Source organism: Onthophagus taurus, chromosome 7, assembly GCF_036711975.1.
Source record: "Onthophagus taurus isolate NC chromosome 7, IU_Otau_3.0, whole genome shotgun sequence".
Classification (NCBI taxonomy): Eukaryota; Metazoa; Arthropoda; class Insecta; order Coleoptera; family Scarabaeidae; genus Onthophagus; species Onthophagus taurus.
Genome location: NC_091972.1, coordinates 23,972,118 through 23,991,213, shown reverse-complemented (window position 1 = coordinate 23,991,213; position 19,096 = coordinate 23,972,118). Strand labels below are relative to the sequence as shown.

General features: G+C 32.9%; 2 protein-coding genes across 10 annotated transcripts in view; one reads left to right on the top strand and one right to left on the bottom strand.

Annotated features, from left to right (window-relative positions):
- LOC111429468 (DOMON-like domain-containing protein nahoda) overlaps positions 1-19,096 on the top strand; it is an 80,365-nt gene that overhangs the window by 8,030 nt on the left and 53,239 nt on the right. The gene's annotated exons all lie outside the window — the stretch shown is intronic.
- Positions 2,760-3,869, bottom strand: LOC111413988 (uncharacterized). Its single transcript, XM_071197471.1, has one exon. It carries the CDS (start codon positions 3,867-3,869, stop codon positions 2,760-2,762), a length of 1,110 nt encoding a protein of 369 aa, XP_071053572.1.

Below are 19,096 nucleotides of genomic sequence, written 5' to 3'. Positions count from 1 at the left end.
CATTTTGCTTACAAGTTTTGAAACCAATGAAATAGCTCATCAATGTAATTTTTAAGATTGACTCAAATAATCTAGCAAATGCAGCGAATGAAGCTCAAGCTTTGTTTCTTTATTGATAATATGACAAAAAGCCAAACTTCACTTATATTTTTTTTTGAATATCTCAAAGATGTATATGAGGCTCGACTTATTTTAACCTGAAGCATGAATCCGAAACAGTGAATTACAAATTTAATGCGTTATCCTATCTCTTTTTACGATATTTATATTAAGGAATCAACCATAGAGCAGGTGCGAACGAAAAGCTCAAACATCTGGCACACAGATGTTTAAAAATCTCAGACTAATAAAATAATAAAATATGAGAGAATTCACAAATTTTATACATTTTGAATATAAAAGGCTATAAATGACTATGGTTAATTGTGGTGGAAATATATTAATAATAATAATAATAAGGATTGGTAACATTTTCAGATCCTAAAATTGTTTGATTTTTGCAATAATTAATATTAAAATTCAAAATCCCCTCTATAAAAGCTTTGGTGACGTTTACAAAGTTATCGCGCAAGATCAAGAAGAGACAAACGTACCTCGTTCGGATCACTTCTTCTAGCGCATATAAAATTCTCGTGGCATCTGGCTCATGCACCTTTTATTGATTTTATTTCAACCAATCGCGTGCAAAACGATAGTGACGTCTACAAAGTTTTTTCAATTTTTCATTATTTTTTTTTTTGAAAAACTATTTTGGTAAACTATCCAAACTATTTAACTTGAGGCCAATTTCCAGTTAATTAGTCAAAAGATCTACAACCTCATGCGATAATTCTGAGGCCGAGGACCCGCAATATGATGACTAGTTAAGCTTTATACAATCTTAATCACTGAGCTTTGGCCGCCAGCAATTTCGGCTTAATTAATAAAAAGATCTACAGTTACACTTGATAAACGCGAAGCCGAGATTTCAACGTGCAGGTGTGCAAACTCTGAATGAAGTTCTTCAATTGGTAAAACGCAGTCCATCTACCAGTACAAGAAGACTTTCTGCTCGTCTTAGTGTTCCTCATGTAAAAGTATGGAGAACATTGCGAACTCAAGGCTTGTATCCATTCCATGTTCAATCAGTACAACACCTTGAACCGACAGACTTTGCTAGGAGATTGAAATTTTGTAGATGGGTAATATCTAACCGCCGCTTGGTTCCTGTGATACTTTTTATCGATGAACCTCTGCTGCGGCTACCTCGGCTTAATTAATAAAACATCTACAACTTCACCTGACCAAGACGAGGTCGTCTGCAGCCGAGGCGCCACAACTTGATGATAAGTTTTAGGTTGGTATAATTTTAATCACTGAAACCATGGTCGTAAACGACCTTAGGTTAATTAGTCAAAATTCCACAATTTTATGCGATGAAGCTGAAGGCTGCTTGCGGCCGAGGAGCCACAATATGATGATCAGTTTTAGGTTGGTATAATCTTAATCACTGACCCTTGATCGTAAACGACCTTAGCTTAATTAGTCAAAATTCCACAATTTTATGCGAGGCACCAATATCACAGTGCAATACGTATCATACGCAAATCGCGTATTGCATTAAAAATACTGTGATATTGGTTGCATACTTGCAATGATGACGTCGGGTACGATAATTAATTATCACACTGTACTGAAGAGAGTAGAAGTATTAAAGTACTGATTGTGAGTAAAACAAGGTGATACAATTTTAAACCCAAATTGTTGATCACAGTCCTGGAGAGTTCATGTAAACAACTAGATTGGACCCAAAACTGTAGTCACTGCCAAGAGGCCGAAAGTAACGCAAAGATAGATGGAAAGGTCGATGCTAGGTGTAACCTTGAGGGACCACATACGAAATGAAGATCTATGAAGAAGAACTGGCATAAATGATGTGATCAACATTGTAGCAAAGCTCAAGTGGAACTAGGCGGGTCATGTCGAGCAAAGGAAGAGTGAGCAGTGGACAAAACGGTTGTATGGGTGGAGGCCGCGAGCGCGTAAAAACAATGACCAACAATTTGATTCAGACAGCATAAAATAGAATTGAATGAAACAAAATAGGAATGGACAAGCAGCCTTCTGCCTGCTTGATGATAATAACACTGTGCTGCAAACTTTAACTTTTTTTTGAGTTGATGAGTTTTTGAGTGTTTTCAGTTAATTTTGGGTTGCTGATTTTAATTATGCCTTAAATTTTTTTGTAACACGTCACTTTTTTTTATTCAGGTTTCTCATGGCTGCTAGACTTGGGATTTTATAGGGAAACTATAGATGCAATGAATTTAATATTTGGCACCTTGATATAAGGTGAAGAGATCTACCTTTTAGTGGTAGTGTCATGTTTGTACCACTTCCGGTTACACCGAAAATTGTCACTAACATTATTTTTAAGAAACTTATAAAAATTTACTACCTCCGTTCCAAAATAAGTGTCCGATTTGTATTTTGTTCCAAAATAACTATACTATATTTTAATTTATTAACAGAACTGTATTAAATTTAAACAAAATTTTTTATAGTATAATTTAAATAAAAATTATAAACTATTTAATACTATCCGTGCAGTTTCAATAGCTTCTTTTACAAATTACATTTCTTTGTAATTGTCGTAGTAGTTTTTCTTTCTCTGTGTGAGGGATTTTGTAATTGTTACTTCCTTTATGAACCATGGAGGACTCCATACATTTCTGCAGTGTCATAAAAACATTGTCTAATTTATATGCAGGTGTATCATCTCATGCCTTCAAAACAGCAGCAATTAATTCATCTATATTATGCATCGAGCTTTTATGTTGTATAGACTGAATTGCATTCAAAAAGCCTAAATCAAGAAGATTAAAGTCAGGGATGCTTGGTGGCTGACAAATCAAACTAATATTCCATCCATCAGCTGTTCCGGCCCGAATTACTTCACCATCATCTATACTACAATGTGGTCGGGCATTATCTTGTTGAATTTTGATGGGCATCTTTTTGCTACCCTTCGGCCACTTTTCTTTTATAACTGGAATAACTTTTTTGGTAATCATGTCCACATAAATTTGACGAGTAACTTCAACAGGTGTTGTCATTAATGTCCCACGTATACGATTTTTAGAATTTCGTTTTGCTGGTTCTTGAGTTACAATAGGCCATAAGCCTATTTTAGCATTAAATTCAGCCTTTTTGTTGTAATCATATCTTGGACGTGCCACTGCAGCTAGAAACATGACCTTTGTTAAGAATGTTTTACTCTTACATGTTCGATTAGGTGTTTCTTCTTCGGGAAGAAGGTAGCAGTTTATCTTAGTTTTGGTTATGTAAAACCATTTTTCATCAATATGAACAAACTCTAACATTTCTTGAAAATATAGGCTAGGTTCTTGTAACATACAAAGTACAAAAACTAATCGATGCTTCTTATTGTCATCGGTCAAAACAGGTTTCACTGTACTTGAAACTCTTCTTATGACTCCTTCCTTCAAAATTCTGTGCACTGTTCCCAATGACTGGTTAATATTGTTACAAAGATTGCGGATGGTTGATCTTTGTGCTATGGAAACTTCCGAGATTTTCTTTTTTATACCTTCTCTGTCTTTACGTTTCCTTCCAGAATTTCCTTTTTTCTTTGAGACGACGTTAGCTGTACAAGATCCGACATTATAATCCTGTTTTGCTGTATTCCAAATTCGGTTTATTGTCCGCGTACAAACGTTGAATTTGGTGCTGCACTGCTTAATTGCACCGTGTTTCAACTTTTCATTGCTTACGTTTTTCAGCAGATATTGTAAGACACCTTGTCGCTGCTCGTTGCTTAAATTAGGTTTTTTCAATGCTCCTTTATAATTTCGTATATTTTCTGACATGATTTTTTTCAATTTTTAAACTTGGCGGAGAATATATAAAATTAACTTTTTTTTACCAACATTTAGTAATTGACACTGGTTACTATGATCAATGAATATGTGTTCTATATAAATAAATTCATAATTACAACTTTTTTTTGTTTATTCAATAATCCTATAAAAAATCTCAAATCGGGCACTTATTTTGGAACGGAGGTAGTATTTTTTTTTGTTAATTGTAAAACTATATTCGTCTTATTTTCTCCGACTTGTTCTAAAGTACCTCTAAAGTCCATCTGTTCTAACATTCTAAGGGGTGATTTTAGAAATCTAATTCACAAAACCTTTTCTTATAAAAATTTTCCAAGAAATACAACACTATGTTATATCTCATCCAATACATTCCATTCTTTTTCATCGATGTAATCAGGTTTTCATAAATGATAGTATCATCATCTATTATTCTTCAGACAGATGTTCGATCTACGAAGAATATCTTCATTAATTCCAAAGCCGTTCGGTCCAGGCTATTGGTGTCAACACAAACAATTTGAAAAGGATCGCTTCAGGCGAAAGTTAATTGCGCGTCTAATACACAAAAATAAAAGTTATTATAGCCGAAGTTATATTCATTTTACTTGGAGAGATTAACTTTGCAACATGCAAAACCCATTAGTTAGACCAGTATAGATCAAAGATTACATAACGTTGTTAATACAACTTCAAATTCTTATAAATTCTTAGCAATTTTAAAAAATATTCTTTAACGGCATACTTTTACCTACATGAAATATGAATACATACATCCTTAGATAGGTGTATTCTTTATTATGACTAAAATGGGAACCAAAATTAATGTCTGTATACACAATAAATCGAAAGGAAATACAAGCCTTTCCGTTCAGTTAAATACCGGTTATGGAATCGAAACGGAAACGGAAAGTGGCCGTCGATGGTCGGGAACGTGTTCATACGTAAAAAGAGAATGGCGTAACTGTAAATCGTAGTGCTGAATATTAATCGTCGGCTTTGTGCGGTATTGTTGTTTTCAATTCAAGGTTATATTTAGTTTACATGTCTATTACTATTTGATTTTAACCCCAACACATACAGTTTTTTTTACAAAGAAAGGAATACAGTGTAGTATATAAATACCCATTCTTTTCTTGCGGAAATAGGACTACGGTTCCGCAACACTTTGCAGAACAATAACTTGTCGACTGCCGGCAACCCGTTCGGTAAAACACACCTATTTTATAAGATTATCAGAGGGCCGTTTCGCATACAACACCAAGCTCGGCTTTAATTAGCTGTTCCCATACGGCTAGATCAATTAGCGAGTGGAGAAGAACTAGAAGAATGGTAACTGATGAAATGTTCTTGTTAGGGGCGTGCGAACGAGCGCGCTTATGTAAATTAATCAATTCTCAAAAAACTCGGTGAAAAATTTCTTTGCGTTTCAATCTTTTAATTTAATTACCAATTCGAAACGTTAACAGAATTCAAGAACGCAGGTTATACTAAATAGGTGAGTGAGGTGACTAATCGAAAAGTCACCTCAACAATCTGTAATAACGGTTCACAAAGCAAACGTGCCGAATAAATTATGGTTAATTATGTAATCAGATATCGAGCGGTTCGCGATAAATTGTTGTGCAGATTGTTGTTTACGGTTCGTACTGGAATGACGAATGATTTGAGACGGTGAAAAATGCAACATGAAACCGACCGAACAAACCGTACGAGAAACACGAAGAACTACGGAACGGATAATTGATTTTGCTTTGAGCTATCGCTCAACTATTGTGCACCGGAGTCGTGAGACTATTTGTGAATGTGGATACAAAAAAGAACGTAGTGGAGAACTACGTCAAGACATCTATTAGAAATTATTTTATGAGATACAAATTTAAATATGGTTTTAGAAAGATTGTATTACAACTTTACCATTAACCCATTTCCATCATAAGCTCTGCATTATCATCGAAGTGCACAAATGCGCACTAGGTACAACTAGTGATGTAAAATTACCGATAATTTAAAAATCGGTAATATTACCGGTAATGTTACGTAATATTACGGTAACATTGGTAATTTGTAAAAAACAGCTTTTTAAGTAATACAAGTTTTTTTTATTTCAAAACTGTAAAAATATTACAAAAAACAACAAGAACGTTTTTTAAACTAGTGAGAGTCACAGTGGACTATGCAATAGAGTGGATAATGGTAAATCATCCTCATCATCATCCGGATCATCTCCAACCTCATCATCTGAATCTTCTTTCTCTTTCGTTAATTGAGTAAAGTCTATAACTTCGAAACCGATATCTTCTTTTTCTTTTTCTTCTTCAGTAGCTTCTACTATTTTTGAATGATCGTCTTCATTTAGTAAATTATAATTATGGGCAATATAAGTTAGTTTTCCGGCCCTCTCCACGGTAAGTCTGTTTCTTCTTTGCCGATGAATAAATCAGTAAGTACTAAAGGTTCTTTCGGTTGCGGCTGTTGACGATGGTAAATTTAAAATGTCTACAGCCAACCTACTTATTTTAGAACTGGAGCAAATTCCTGCCCACCAAACAGGTCCAGACATACATTTTTCGCTGGAAATAACGAATTCCTTAGCAAAATTATTACCTCTAATTTTGTACAGTGCGAGTGCTTCCATAATAAGATCTACTTGTGAAGAATACTTTGGATGACGCCTTGCAGTTTCATAGATGAACTCCATTGCAATTAAATTTTCATCTTCAGTTAAATTGTCGCCGCGTTGATTTGGTTCTAATAGGTAAGCAGCAAGATGAGCTGATGGGTTTTAAACATTTATTTTGTCGTTTTTCAAGAATTGAACACATTTTCTGGTATTCCAACATAGTAATAGATAAATTTGATACTTTGTCACATAATATAGATCTTATTTCAAAAAAGCAGATAAACACTTTTGAGATTGTTGGCCCGTTAGCTTCAAAAATCGTTATTCACTTAGTGATTGGCTGGAACAAGTCATAAGTTGTTTCTATTTGTAACCAAAATTCGTTTTGAAGAAGAAGTCTTACTGTATTTGATGAAAGAACATCAGAAATATCTGGGCTATCATCAACTGCTAAACTTTTCAATGAATGTTTAGTGTCCAAAAAGCTTTTTAGGCAACAAACAAAGGAACCCCATCTTGTTTTCACCGGCAATTTTAAAGAGATGTATCGCCCCGTTTTGTCCAACTGGATTTTTCAAACGTTGCATGTAAAATCTGCGAATTTTTCAGCTCAGATACAATTAAAATTATGTTCTTTTTAAAATTGGAAAAATGGTCTAATTTCAAGAAGTCTTCAACCAGAAGGTTTAGACCGTAGCAAATACAACCATAATTAGTAATGTAATCGTACTTGCTGCTAACTATTTCACGAGCCTTTTTTATGTTAGCTCCGTTGTCAGTGACAATAGCTAGAAAATTTGAAGCTCCTAATTCTTTCAAAACTTTTTCAATTTCTGAGGCCAAAAATGTTGCTAAATGTCTGTTATTTTCGGTGTGTACTGATTTGTAAAATACCGGAAGCGGTGTATTAATAACAAAATTAGATATAGAGTCATTTCTGCAATTTGACCATCCATCCATTTGTAGGCTTAAGATAGGTGCTTCACTAATTTTTGAAGAAACTACAGCTTTTACTCTAGTGTACTCGGATTCGAGGAGTGGATTTGACAACTGGTAACGAGAGGGTGGTTTATATGCGCATCTCATTGCTTTGAATACATCTAACCATACTTTTTTCGTTGTCATATCTAAGGGGACTTCTGAGACATAAATAGCCCTTGCGAGTATTTCATCAATCTTATTGTTTTCTTGAGAAGACATGTTATCAAAATACGAAGAAATTGTACCCTTTGGTGCTTTAGTAGTACTTGAAAATGAAGAACTAGCTGATGAAGGCACAGGCCTGACTAGTGAAGCAATTTCTGAGTCTAAAGATTCTCCTTGCCCCTGCTGAGAGGTAGTATCAGTATCATCAGCATCACTGTCTTCTAATACTTCGGTTGAACTTGGCGTGGTGTTATTGTTACTACTGGAAACATTTATTATAGGCAATTTCCCTTTTTTAAGAATTTGTACTATATTTTCAGGTATTTTGACACATTTTAGCAAATGTTGGAATTGTCTGGTAGCATTTCTTTTAAAGGAGGTTTTACAATATTTACAGAAATAGTTGTCTTTATCTTTAAGATCGTAGTACCTCCAAACATCAACTCTACAAAATAAACATCATGCATTTCGGGAAGAGCTCAACTTAAAAATATCTAGACTAAAAATAAAAATACCAGTTCAAATATCACATAACAAGGCAAAACAATTACAGTTATTTAATAGGAATCGCACTGATAGTTATAAACAACACCTTTTATAACAATAATGTCACTAATTATGATGAAGATTGTTTACAAAATATCGCTTGCCGCTTGCCACGGGCCACGGGGAACCATAGAATTGTCACAAGTTAGATTTCGGGTATTCCCCGATCGATATGTGCGGCCGCGCGGCGCCAGTGACGCTATGTACAGCTGGGCAAATAAATGAGAGTATAGAGCGGAAAAAAAAACAATATTTCCAATGTTACCGATCTTGCGGTAATATTACGTAATATTACCAAAATTACCGGTAACATTTCCTCGGTAATATTATCCTTTAAATCACTAGGTACAACCAATACACCCAACTCTTTTTTTACACGATTTTGAAATAACACGGTTTATCAATATACAGTGGACCCTCGTTATACGATCATGATCCGTTCCCTATATTTGGACTTATACCGAATAAGACGTATACCGAACCAACCTTTCCCATATCAAGTAATGTAAAAATGATTAATCTAATTTAGGTACTGTTTGTAAAAAACTGAACTTTATTAAAGATTTTTAAAGTTATAATATTAATTAATTATTTTAATAAATTATTTCAGTAATAATTATTAAATCAAAACAAACTGTAGTAAAATATAAACAAAAATAAAAAGAAATCTATTCTAAAGAAGAAGAGCCTCATTCTGGGTTTTGTTACTTTTCTATTCACTTTACACTTGGATCAGCAACTTTTATTAAAAATCTGTCCAAAGAACTTTGTGCTTGTCTTTTTCTTAGAATATCTCTAAAATGTGACATTGTCTAGTCTTCCCAAGCGATGCTGTTACTACTTGTTTGAACTTGGTTAGGGTGGTATTTTTCTGAAAAATTTTTCACGTCTATCCATTTTGCAAGGATTTCTTTGATTAATGATGAAGAAGCCTACTCTACCTCTTCTTCATCTGAGTCAGAAGAGAGTCCATCCATTCTAGTCTGATGCTTCAACATCATCAACACATACATTCAGTTCCATGGATCTAGCCCGGGAAACAATTTCCTTCACATTAGAGCTCCTAGATTCGACATCTCAATCCTGCAATCTGTTGAATGTTCGAGTAAATGCTCTTGAATCTGGTAGCACTCGGTTAGGAAACCGTCTCCTATAGTCACGACTAGAAGCACGTGCATTTCCATTGCAGAAACCGTATCAAAACGCCATACAACATTGACGTATAACATACTAATGTACATGCCATTCCCCATGAAACACCCTGTATATTTTAGATTTTGTGGAAGAAAGAAATTTGACTGTTTTGGAAGCATGGAAAAAGTTTACGATTATGGATTGTTTTACACATGCTTCTATTTCCATCAAACAGTTTCGCCAATCAACCCTAAATGCTTGTTGGGAAAAAAATTGCCAGCATGCGTTAAAAATGGAAGTTCCATGGTATAAAATTTAGCTGTGAGTTCTAAAGTTATAACTCTATCAAGTGCTATAGGTGGTGAAGGTTTTAACAACATACTAATTGCTGACATCGAAAAGATGATGCGAGAAAGCCCTTTGCATGACGACGATTTGATCGAACTTATAATACTTTATGATAATAAAGAAGTTGATAATGACGAAGTTAACGATAAAGTTCGGCTATTAACTGATTTGGTTCGCGAGTGTTTGAAATTTGCTACACGTATGGAACAACTTTTTCTTGCTGATGATCCAGATATGGAGTGCGTATTTGCATGAACCAATTTCAATGTAATCTTCAGTTTTGTGTAGCAGAAAATCAAGAATTACTTAATCAACTTGAGAAACCAAAAAAACGCCGCTAATAAATAACAAACTTTATAACAACAAAAAAACCAACAGAAGCCGTTAATAACGAACAGAAATCTTCATTTGAATCAAACCCGACATTTTTGATCCCGTCCGTAACGTACACGCTTGTTATCAAGTGACGTTTTTTCCAAGCTACCAGGCTACAAATTTGTCATCCATGCAAAAAAAACATCCCCATGTAATTGGGCGATTACTGGTGTCAAAGGTTATCCCATGGCTGCCTTTTCGCATTACTCGTAGAATTCTCCCTTCCAGCTCAAAATATGTTGATGATAAACAGTACTCCACTAGTTTTGGAATATACTTCGGTAAACCCTCCGGAATGAGTTTCCGAAGACTATCCACAGATCTTTGACTAGTACTGTGGTAAATGGAGGTTCCACATTGAAACTTACCAGGATACCCCAGAGATCTAACGTCATATTTTTGATTGATTCCACAAAATGCGTGGAATCTCTGACATTTGATTTTGTTTTACGTGTAAAAGCTGTCTCCTTTTGGGATCTTGGTAAGGAGCTTCGCCAACTGGTACGTTGGAGAATTTATGGTATAAATTCTCGGTGGTACTGAGACTCGTACAAACTTCTCTGTTATTCTGCTGGAATTTCTGTAGATTTCTCGTCATCTTATCGTCGTATTCTTTCCTGTTCATGACCACGTCGTTACACCCTTTATCTGTGGGTAAAACGATGATGTCTGGTTTTTCTCTGATCGTCGGAGAATATAATTACAATTATAATTTATTCACCTGCATATAATAAAAAAAAGATTGGTGATATGAGCCACTTTGTCATTTCCTCTAAATGATGCGAATTGGTTAAAAAGAAGAAAAAGAATAGAACTAATGCAACGAATTCAATTTCAAAATCAGTCATTACCGACGACAATTAATAGTCATTTTGTGCACGAAATGTCAGAAACGGTATTATTCATTTCTGCTTTCTTGCAACAAATGTATTTTGCAACCTTTCAATTTTTTGTCGATTTTTAAAGAATGAAATTATAACAATACTCGACCTGGTTTTGGTAAAATTACTTCGTCCAAACTTGTAATTATACATTTTTAAATAGATTAATAAATGTCACATTACCTATATTTGGTAATGTGTTATTATCGTGAGTCGTTTAATTATTAAGAACTTACGTATACCCACGCTATTTTACACAAAGTTCTTTTATAATTAAAAATAATTAATATAAAATGTAGAGTATTGATTGAGACTTAAATCTAGCACCTGCATAAATCAACAATAACATAACAAACGCGTTTAGTGACCTTCTACGGTCTACATTCCATCTCTAAAGTTTTACAATCGGCAATTATAATAAATTTATGCCCGTATAGGCATTCCTAAACATTGCGTAAACCAGCGGCTGAATGTGTGATGTAACAGTTCTCATACTTGTATTCGCTCTAAGAATACCGTTAACGTATAAAATCAATAATGTGTTTAATTTACATTTATACGTTTTCTTATTTAATCCATAAATTGTGTTTGATTATTTATAATGCGGTGGTGGAAGCATTGAAAACGCAAATTATTCAGAGAACCGACAAATCAGTATCGGATACAGGGCAGTCTTACGATAAAGATAGGGTGAGAAGAAGGAAAAAAGAAATTGAAGGAAAAGAGAAACTGTTATGAAATTCATTAAGTATGGAATCGGCTTAATATCTCCAAAAGTATTTAGCTTATGGTATGATAGATAATGGTGATAGAAAGCAAACTCATGCAGAAGTATGTGTCCTTTTTAACGCTACGCATCCTCAGCGAGAACCAATTAGTAGATCTGTGGTTACAAAAACTTTGAAGCGGTTTAATGCTACTGAAAATGTTAATGATCTTCCGAGAAAAGGACGTCCTAAAACTGTAGCAAATGATGAAAATCTTTAACCCTATTGTTATATCTTGTTGAAAATCTAAAAACGTCTGTGCGCCAAGTATCTTTAAATCACCATATGAGTGTATTTGTACATAAAATTCTAAAGCAAGCAAAGTTCCATCCATACAAGATTAAATTGCTGCAAGAACTGAGTGAAGACGACTTTGATCGTAGAGTCGAATTCTGCGAAATAATGTGGGATTTGTTAAATCAAAATGATAGCTTTTTGTCCTCCAGCACGTTTTCGGATGAGTCTACATTTTGTTTAAACTGCCAAGTGAATAGACATAATTGCAGATATTGGACTGATAGCAATCAACATTGGATGGAATAGATACACACCCAACGTCCACAACAAAATAATGTTTGGGCAAGCATCATTGGTAACAATATCATAGATCTGTACATCCAACTTCTCCAAGAAAATGTTTTACCCAAACTAAGAGAATTGTTTCCCAACTACAATAATCCACAGCTAAGACGTGACACTGTTTGGCTTGAACAAGATGGTGTACCATCGCATTTTGGTCGTCAAATTCGACAATTACTGGACGTCGTTTTTCCAGACAGGTGGATCGAGCGCAGAGGAAGCATTGAATGGCCTGCCAGGTTTCCCGACATGACTCCATTTGATTTTTGCTTGTGGAACTATGTAAAAGAACAAGGGGCTAACATCTCACCAAAAATTCTAAGCAACGTAATGGAAAATTTTGTCCAACGGCTCTACTTCTGTCAAGAAGTTGATGGACGGTACTTTGAACACCTTATTCAGTGTTAAGGTTTTGATTTTGAAAACGTTGATAATGTTTCAATAGCAGCTGAACAGCGAACAAACTGTCAACATTAACACCGATGTCATTACATTGTTTCCACGTTGTTTCTACTACCACTGCAACTTCACACGGCATTCAACTTAGTAAAAACAAAAGTTACTAAACACAAAAATAAACTAATCCAGTGGTTCCCTAACTTTATTTGGTACGGAACCTTTTCACAATGTATAAAATTTCGCGGAACCCAACGATGAAAAAAAATTATATATGATACATATAATTATCCTTTATTATGCTTTATTACACATTTTTGTGCCCCACACATACGTGGGGCTTACAATATTCCTTCATTTGTAAAAAAAATTAATGAGAGGCATGTTGCTGTTTTTTACACAGTATTATTCTTTGAAAATTTGCTTGAATATCTGACAACTGAATTATCATATCTGGTGCAGTATCAAATCTATTTCTTTACTTATTTTTCGTACTCACGTTTAGCATTCCAAAGATATCTGCCAAATATGCAATCATAGTAAACCAGTTCTTATCCATCATTCTATCTGCCAATCGAAATATATGATCAGTAAAATAGGTTAAAAGTTCTCTCCGCAATTCAAACATTCTCTGAAGGATATTGCCACGAGATAACCATCTTACATCATAACCATATCCTCACATAACGCCTTAAAAATACGTGATTGTAATGGTCGAGATTTGACGAAATTAATAATTAGCACTCATCCAGAACCGTCTTTAATTCAACTGAAATTCTTTTGGTAACTAGCGCGTATCTATGAAGAATACAGTGGTTAATATCGCAGTTTTTGGTAAGTTTCTGCATACGTGTTACAGCGCCTGCCACTTTTCCAATCATTGCTTTGGCTCCATCGCTGCATATTGCAATACATTTCTCCTAGCTTATGTTGTGTTTTTGCATGAAATTATTAACACAATTAAAAATATTTTCGCCAGTAGTGTGCAAATCTAAACTTTCGCATAAGAGTAAATCCTGTTCAATTTTTTTATCAAAGTCGTAACGAACAAACACAAGTAAAATTGCAAGTCCTGCAACATCCGTTGACTCGTCCAATTGTAGTGCAAATGAGTCGCATACATATAAACGCGAAACAAGCTCCATTTGAATGTCATTTGCAATATCATGTATGCGTCTGGGCACCGTGTTATTCGAAAGAGGTACTTTTTCAATTTTTTCAGCAGCTTCTGAATTAATTACGCATGACACAATATCCTTCACGCAAGGCTTAATTAAAGTTATTACTTTGTACGATGCTTCTGTGGCATTGAAATTTTCTGTTTTAAAAAATTTAAAAAATCTTTGTTTATGTATGTTGGGTGATTTGTTTCCACGTGCCTCCTTAATTTTGCTCATACTAAAGAGCTGTTTGCCAATAATTTATTACAAATCACACACAGAACATCGGGATTTTCATTGTCATCGACTGTGGTAAAACCAAACGACAAATAATAATTACTGTCATATTTACGTTTCTTCTTTGCAATGTGATCAGAATTAGAGGCTGAAGATTTAGTTTTGTTCGCAGTAGAAATGTTGTCTGTTAATGATTGAATATGCTCGACGGTGTTAGTTGTATTAATAATGATTGTCGGTTCTGTATGGTTGCGTGAATAGCATTATTAGCGGGTTCATTATTGGTATTATTTTGAAATGTACCAAATTTTAACTATCTATCCATCACGATCCCTAAATTATAGGTTAGGGTTAATACACATTTTTAACTAATTTACCGCAATATAAGAAGTGTTACTTACCTGGGTAACTAACCTAATAAGAACACCAATTTTAAAAACTTTGTACTTTCAACATTAAATAGGAAAAGAACAAATGGTAGTAAATTTTTGTGCCACGTTTCTCCATAAGTATTGTTGTTATTATTTTTCTAGCAACAACCTTGCATACAGTGCTTCCCAAATGTCTAAAGAATTAAAATTAAAATTTTTTGCAGTTTTTTGGTAGGTATAGATTATAAATTTTTCCACCATTTTTAAACAAGTTATGATGTCATCGCTATTTTGTTCAAATAGCAACCCCCATTTTTTTTGCGGAATATGAAATTTTACGGAAATTCCTGAATTTGGTACAGCTAAAATTAATATTAACTGCATCAGAAAATGTTCGAGAAAAATTGCCTTAAAGTTTCATGATTTTCCATTCAATTGAGGTAGAAAAATAGCAGTAGCCAGCGTAACCATGGCAACCAGTTGTTTCAGATATTTTATTAAGACAATGATTAATTTTTGATATCTCAAACAGGTGGTTGCCATGACTACGCATGACTACTGCTATTTTTCTATCTCTAATGAATGGAAAATAATCAAACTTTAAAATAATTTTTCTCGAAAATTGTCTTATGTAACCAATATTAATATTAACTGTATTAGATTCAGAAAAAACTCCTCTTTAATATTCCGTAATAGAAATGGGACATTGCTATACCGAAAAAATATCGATGACGTCATTACTCGTTTAAAAATGGCGGATTATTAAATTTAAATCTTTAAATAAAAGAAATTAATCGATCGTAATTGATAATAATATTAAATAATTATTCGTTTCATACTAATATTTCGATCGTTTATTGCGATCTTCATCGGAGTACAATTAAAATACAAAAGCAACTAAAAATAACAATTTTGCAATAAAAGTTAATTACTTACAAATTATGTTTCTTAAGGAAATAACATAATGAAACCATAAAACGTTTATAACAATAATTGGAGATGTAAAAAGTTTATGAAAAATAAAACATGAAAAGTAACAATTATATTAAAATAAACAAATCAGTACTCGTCAATCAAATTACGTCACAAATAAAATTCGTATATTTTTATTTTTATCTATTTGAAAAAGATATGAATAAATGTTACTCAAATTTTCTGTATCTAACTTGAAATTTACAATATTATTTTCAGCGTTAATATGAAACATTTCAAGGAATAATCTATTGTAATAATTCGATTCCTTGTCCAAAATTATTGTGTTTTCAAAATCAAAAATATGGTTATGGTCAACAGCGTGTTTTGAGAGAGCACATGATGTTTTTCTAAATTTAGTGTCACTTTTGTGTTTATTAACTCTACTTTTTAACCATTGTTTAGTTTGTCCAATGTATTTACCATTACAATCTTTACAAATAATGCAATATATAAGTTCCGACTCTAAGAATTTTTCTGTTTTATCTTTTAAAATTGAGAAATATTTATTTAATTTTTTTGGGTATATATTGATGAATGTCAAATTAGCTCGTTTTAAATGTATTCGAAGTAATTCTGTCAATCCTAGGATATATGGAATTTTTTATATTGTTTTAATTGTGTCGATGTATTAAAATTTTTATTGATGTTATGTTGTAAATTAGTGGAAAATATTAATTTTTCTTCAAACGTCATTAAATGACAACTTTGTTGTCGTGTTTACTCGCGGTAGAAGTAAGTCATTGTTGCATAACGACGGTTGCTAAGATCAACATAGCAAAAAAGTACTTCAGCGTTATGGCGCTAAAGTAAATTTCACTTTAGCGCCATAGCGCTGAAGCACATGTCACTTTAGCGCCGTATTGGAAATGACGTTTGAAGAAAAAATACTATGTTTTATTCGGAAGAGAAGCAGTTTCGTTTGTGGCTGGTCCGTCATTGCCGGACTCACTTCGTTCGTCCGGCAAACTGTCGGACACGCCACAATTTTAACGGCTCATCTGTCATTAGCGACTCACTGCGTTCGTCGCTAAACGACAGACCACGCCATAAAAAACACTGCTTCTCTTCCATATAAAACAATATACTATTATTAAGGAGTTTTCTTGGATTACCATTATTTTCAATAATCGTAAGATTTTTAGATTCTTATCTTTAAACTCTATAGGTTCGATTATAGTACATATTCTATGTTTTAAAGTAAGCAATTTTCTGTTTGAATGTGTGGTTCGAATGAAAATTTACATATCTACCAAAATATGTTGGTTTTCTATACCAATCAAAAATAATTTGGTTTTTTTCATTTCTAATCATCATGGTATCCAAAAACGGAATACTTTTGTTATTTTCTCTTTCGATCGTAAAACGAATGTTAGGATAAAATTTGTTAAACACATATAAAAAAGGTTATCAATATTATCTTCTTTACAAGCCAAAATCAAATCGTCTACATATTTCCTTATGAATGTTAATTGTAAATCATTAATTTGTAAAATCTCATCCACACAATAATCCATCACTATTAAGACAGAATCGGGCTAATAGGTGATTCCATTGGTACTCCTGAAATTTGATGATATGTTTTATTTCAAAAAGCAACTTCAAGCCTATTAGGAAAGTTTCTTTATTCCATTCACAAACTCCATGAATTCTCTCCCACTTATCTTCAACTATTTTTATCACAAGTGATAAAGGAATATTAGCAAACAGATTAACTACATCAAGTGAAAACAATACACTGTCTTTTGGAAGTTGAAAGCTTCGAAATTCTTCCACAAAATCAAACGTATTGTGAATGTTATAAGTTTCTCCTGCAAAAACTGCAGTAAGGATTTTAGATAAATACTTCGATAACTCATAAGTTGCCGCTCCAATTGATGAAACTATCGGACGTAAAGGTGCTTCTTGTTTATGTATCTTGGGAAGGAAATATATTTTAGATAAAACAGAATTGTATGTTGTTAGAGTTTTAGAATCAATATCTTGTATAAAACCTTTTTGTTTTAGTTGTTTTATATATGCATTCACTTTGTTTTGTATGTTAAGTAAAGGGTTGTTTTTTAGTAATTTGTATGTATTGGTGTCATTTCACATTTCTTCACCTTTTTTAATGTATTGATCAATATCAAGAATAACGGTAGTGGAACCTTTATCTGCTCTCGTAATGATTAAGTTCGGGTTTTTCTTTAAAAACATTTGGGTTTCTTTAAGTAAAGTGTGTGTCCAAGTATGTAATACGTTAATTTTTTTGTTACTACACATATAATTAGTTATTGTGTTTGTAATTTTAGTTCTAGTAACATCTTTTTCTTTATCTAAGTAACTTTTTAATATAGTTTCTATAAACATTAAAGGCGTTTTAAATCTACATTACTTTTGTCGGTTGGGAGTACAAATTTAGGTCCTAAAGATAATAAACTTTTTACATTGTCAGGTACATTATTAGATGTTAAATTTGTTATCCACTTGTTGTTATCAATAAAAAATTATATATTTGGTTTTTTGTTTTTTAACAATTTTTCAAACTTTTTAATATTTTTTTGTTTTACTATTTTAAATTCTTTTTTACATTTATAACCTTGTGCATCAATAAACTGTTGAAAATTATTATTTTGTGATATACCTTTTATACAGGTGCCCATTATGTATGGAATATAGTATATATCTTGGTAGGTATCAACTTTATAAAAAAAACATTTTATACAAAAGTTGTTTAATATTTTATTTGCCATAATAAGACTGCATTCAATTGTTTTTAATTCAGAAAACAAATGAGTAACGAATAATACTTAAATTTTTTTAAATGGCAATCTATTCTTTCGTTAGGCTCATTTGATAGACATTACTTTTCGTTTTACTATGGCGTAAAAATTTTGTACCCTTACATCAGAAAATTTTTGAAAAAGAAGTAAAAATTGTGTTTTTATAAAGTTGATATCTACCAAGATATATACTAGATATATTCCATACATAATGGGCACCCTGTATTATTTACTAATTGTTCATTTGTAGATTCAATCCTCTTTATTGTGTCTAGTGTGACCTGAATTTCTAAATTTAAAATACGTGTCCAGCTATTACTTAGATTCTCAATTTTCTTAATGATATGTCCTGTGTTAGAAGGTTATGAATATTCTTTGTGGTATCTCCAATATGGTTTGGAATCAGTCCTGATTTCCTGCATTTTATTAGAAACGTCAATCTATTCTTCATTCTTGCTCGTTTTATGGTGAATCTTGTTATTTGTTTAAGTTGCTTTGTTACGTGATGTCCATGTATGAACCTCATCTCTTCAAAAAATCCCATTATAACAATAAATAAAAGAAATTAATCGATCGTAATTGATAATATTAAATAATTATTCGTGAGACGATCTTTTTTATAAAAAGGCACTATTTTATTTCATACTAATATTTCGATCTTCATCAGAGTATAACTAAAATACAAAAGCAACTAAAAATAACAATCTTACAATAAAAGTTAATTACTTACAAATTATGTTTCTTAAGGAAATAACATAATGAAACCATAAAACGTTATTTTTAGACCCTTCTCAGCGATTGTTCCATAAGCTGCTTTTAATTGTTTCAACGAATTTATCCGTTACTTTTGGGAAACCAGTATATTTGCGAAAAGCTTGAAACACGTTGCACTCAGACTTTGAGCAACCGAACAACATCCAT

Bases quoted from the DNA above. Each gene is read 5' to 3' on its own strand.
- LOC111413988 (XM_071197471.1), bottom strand. From the start codon at position 3,869: ATGTCAGAAAATATACGAAATTATAAAGGAGCATTGAAAAAACCTAAT.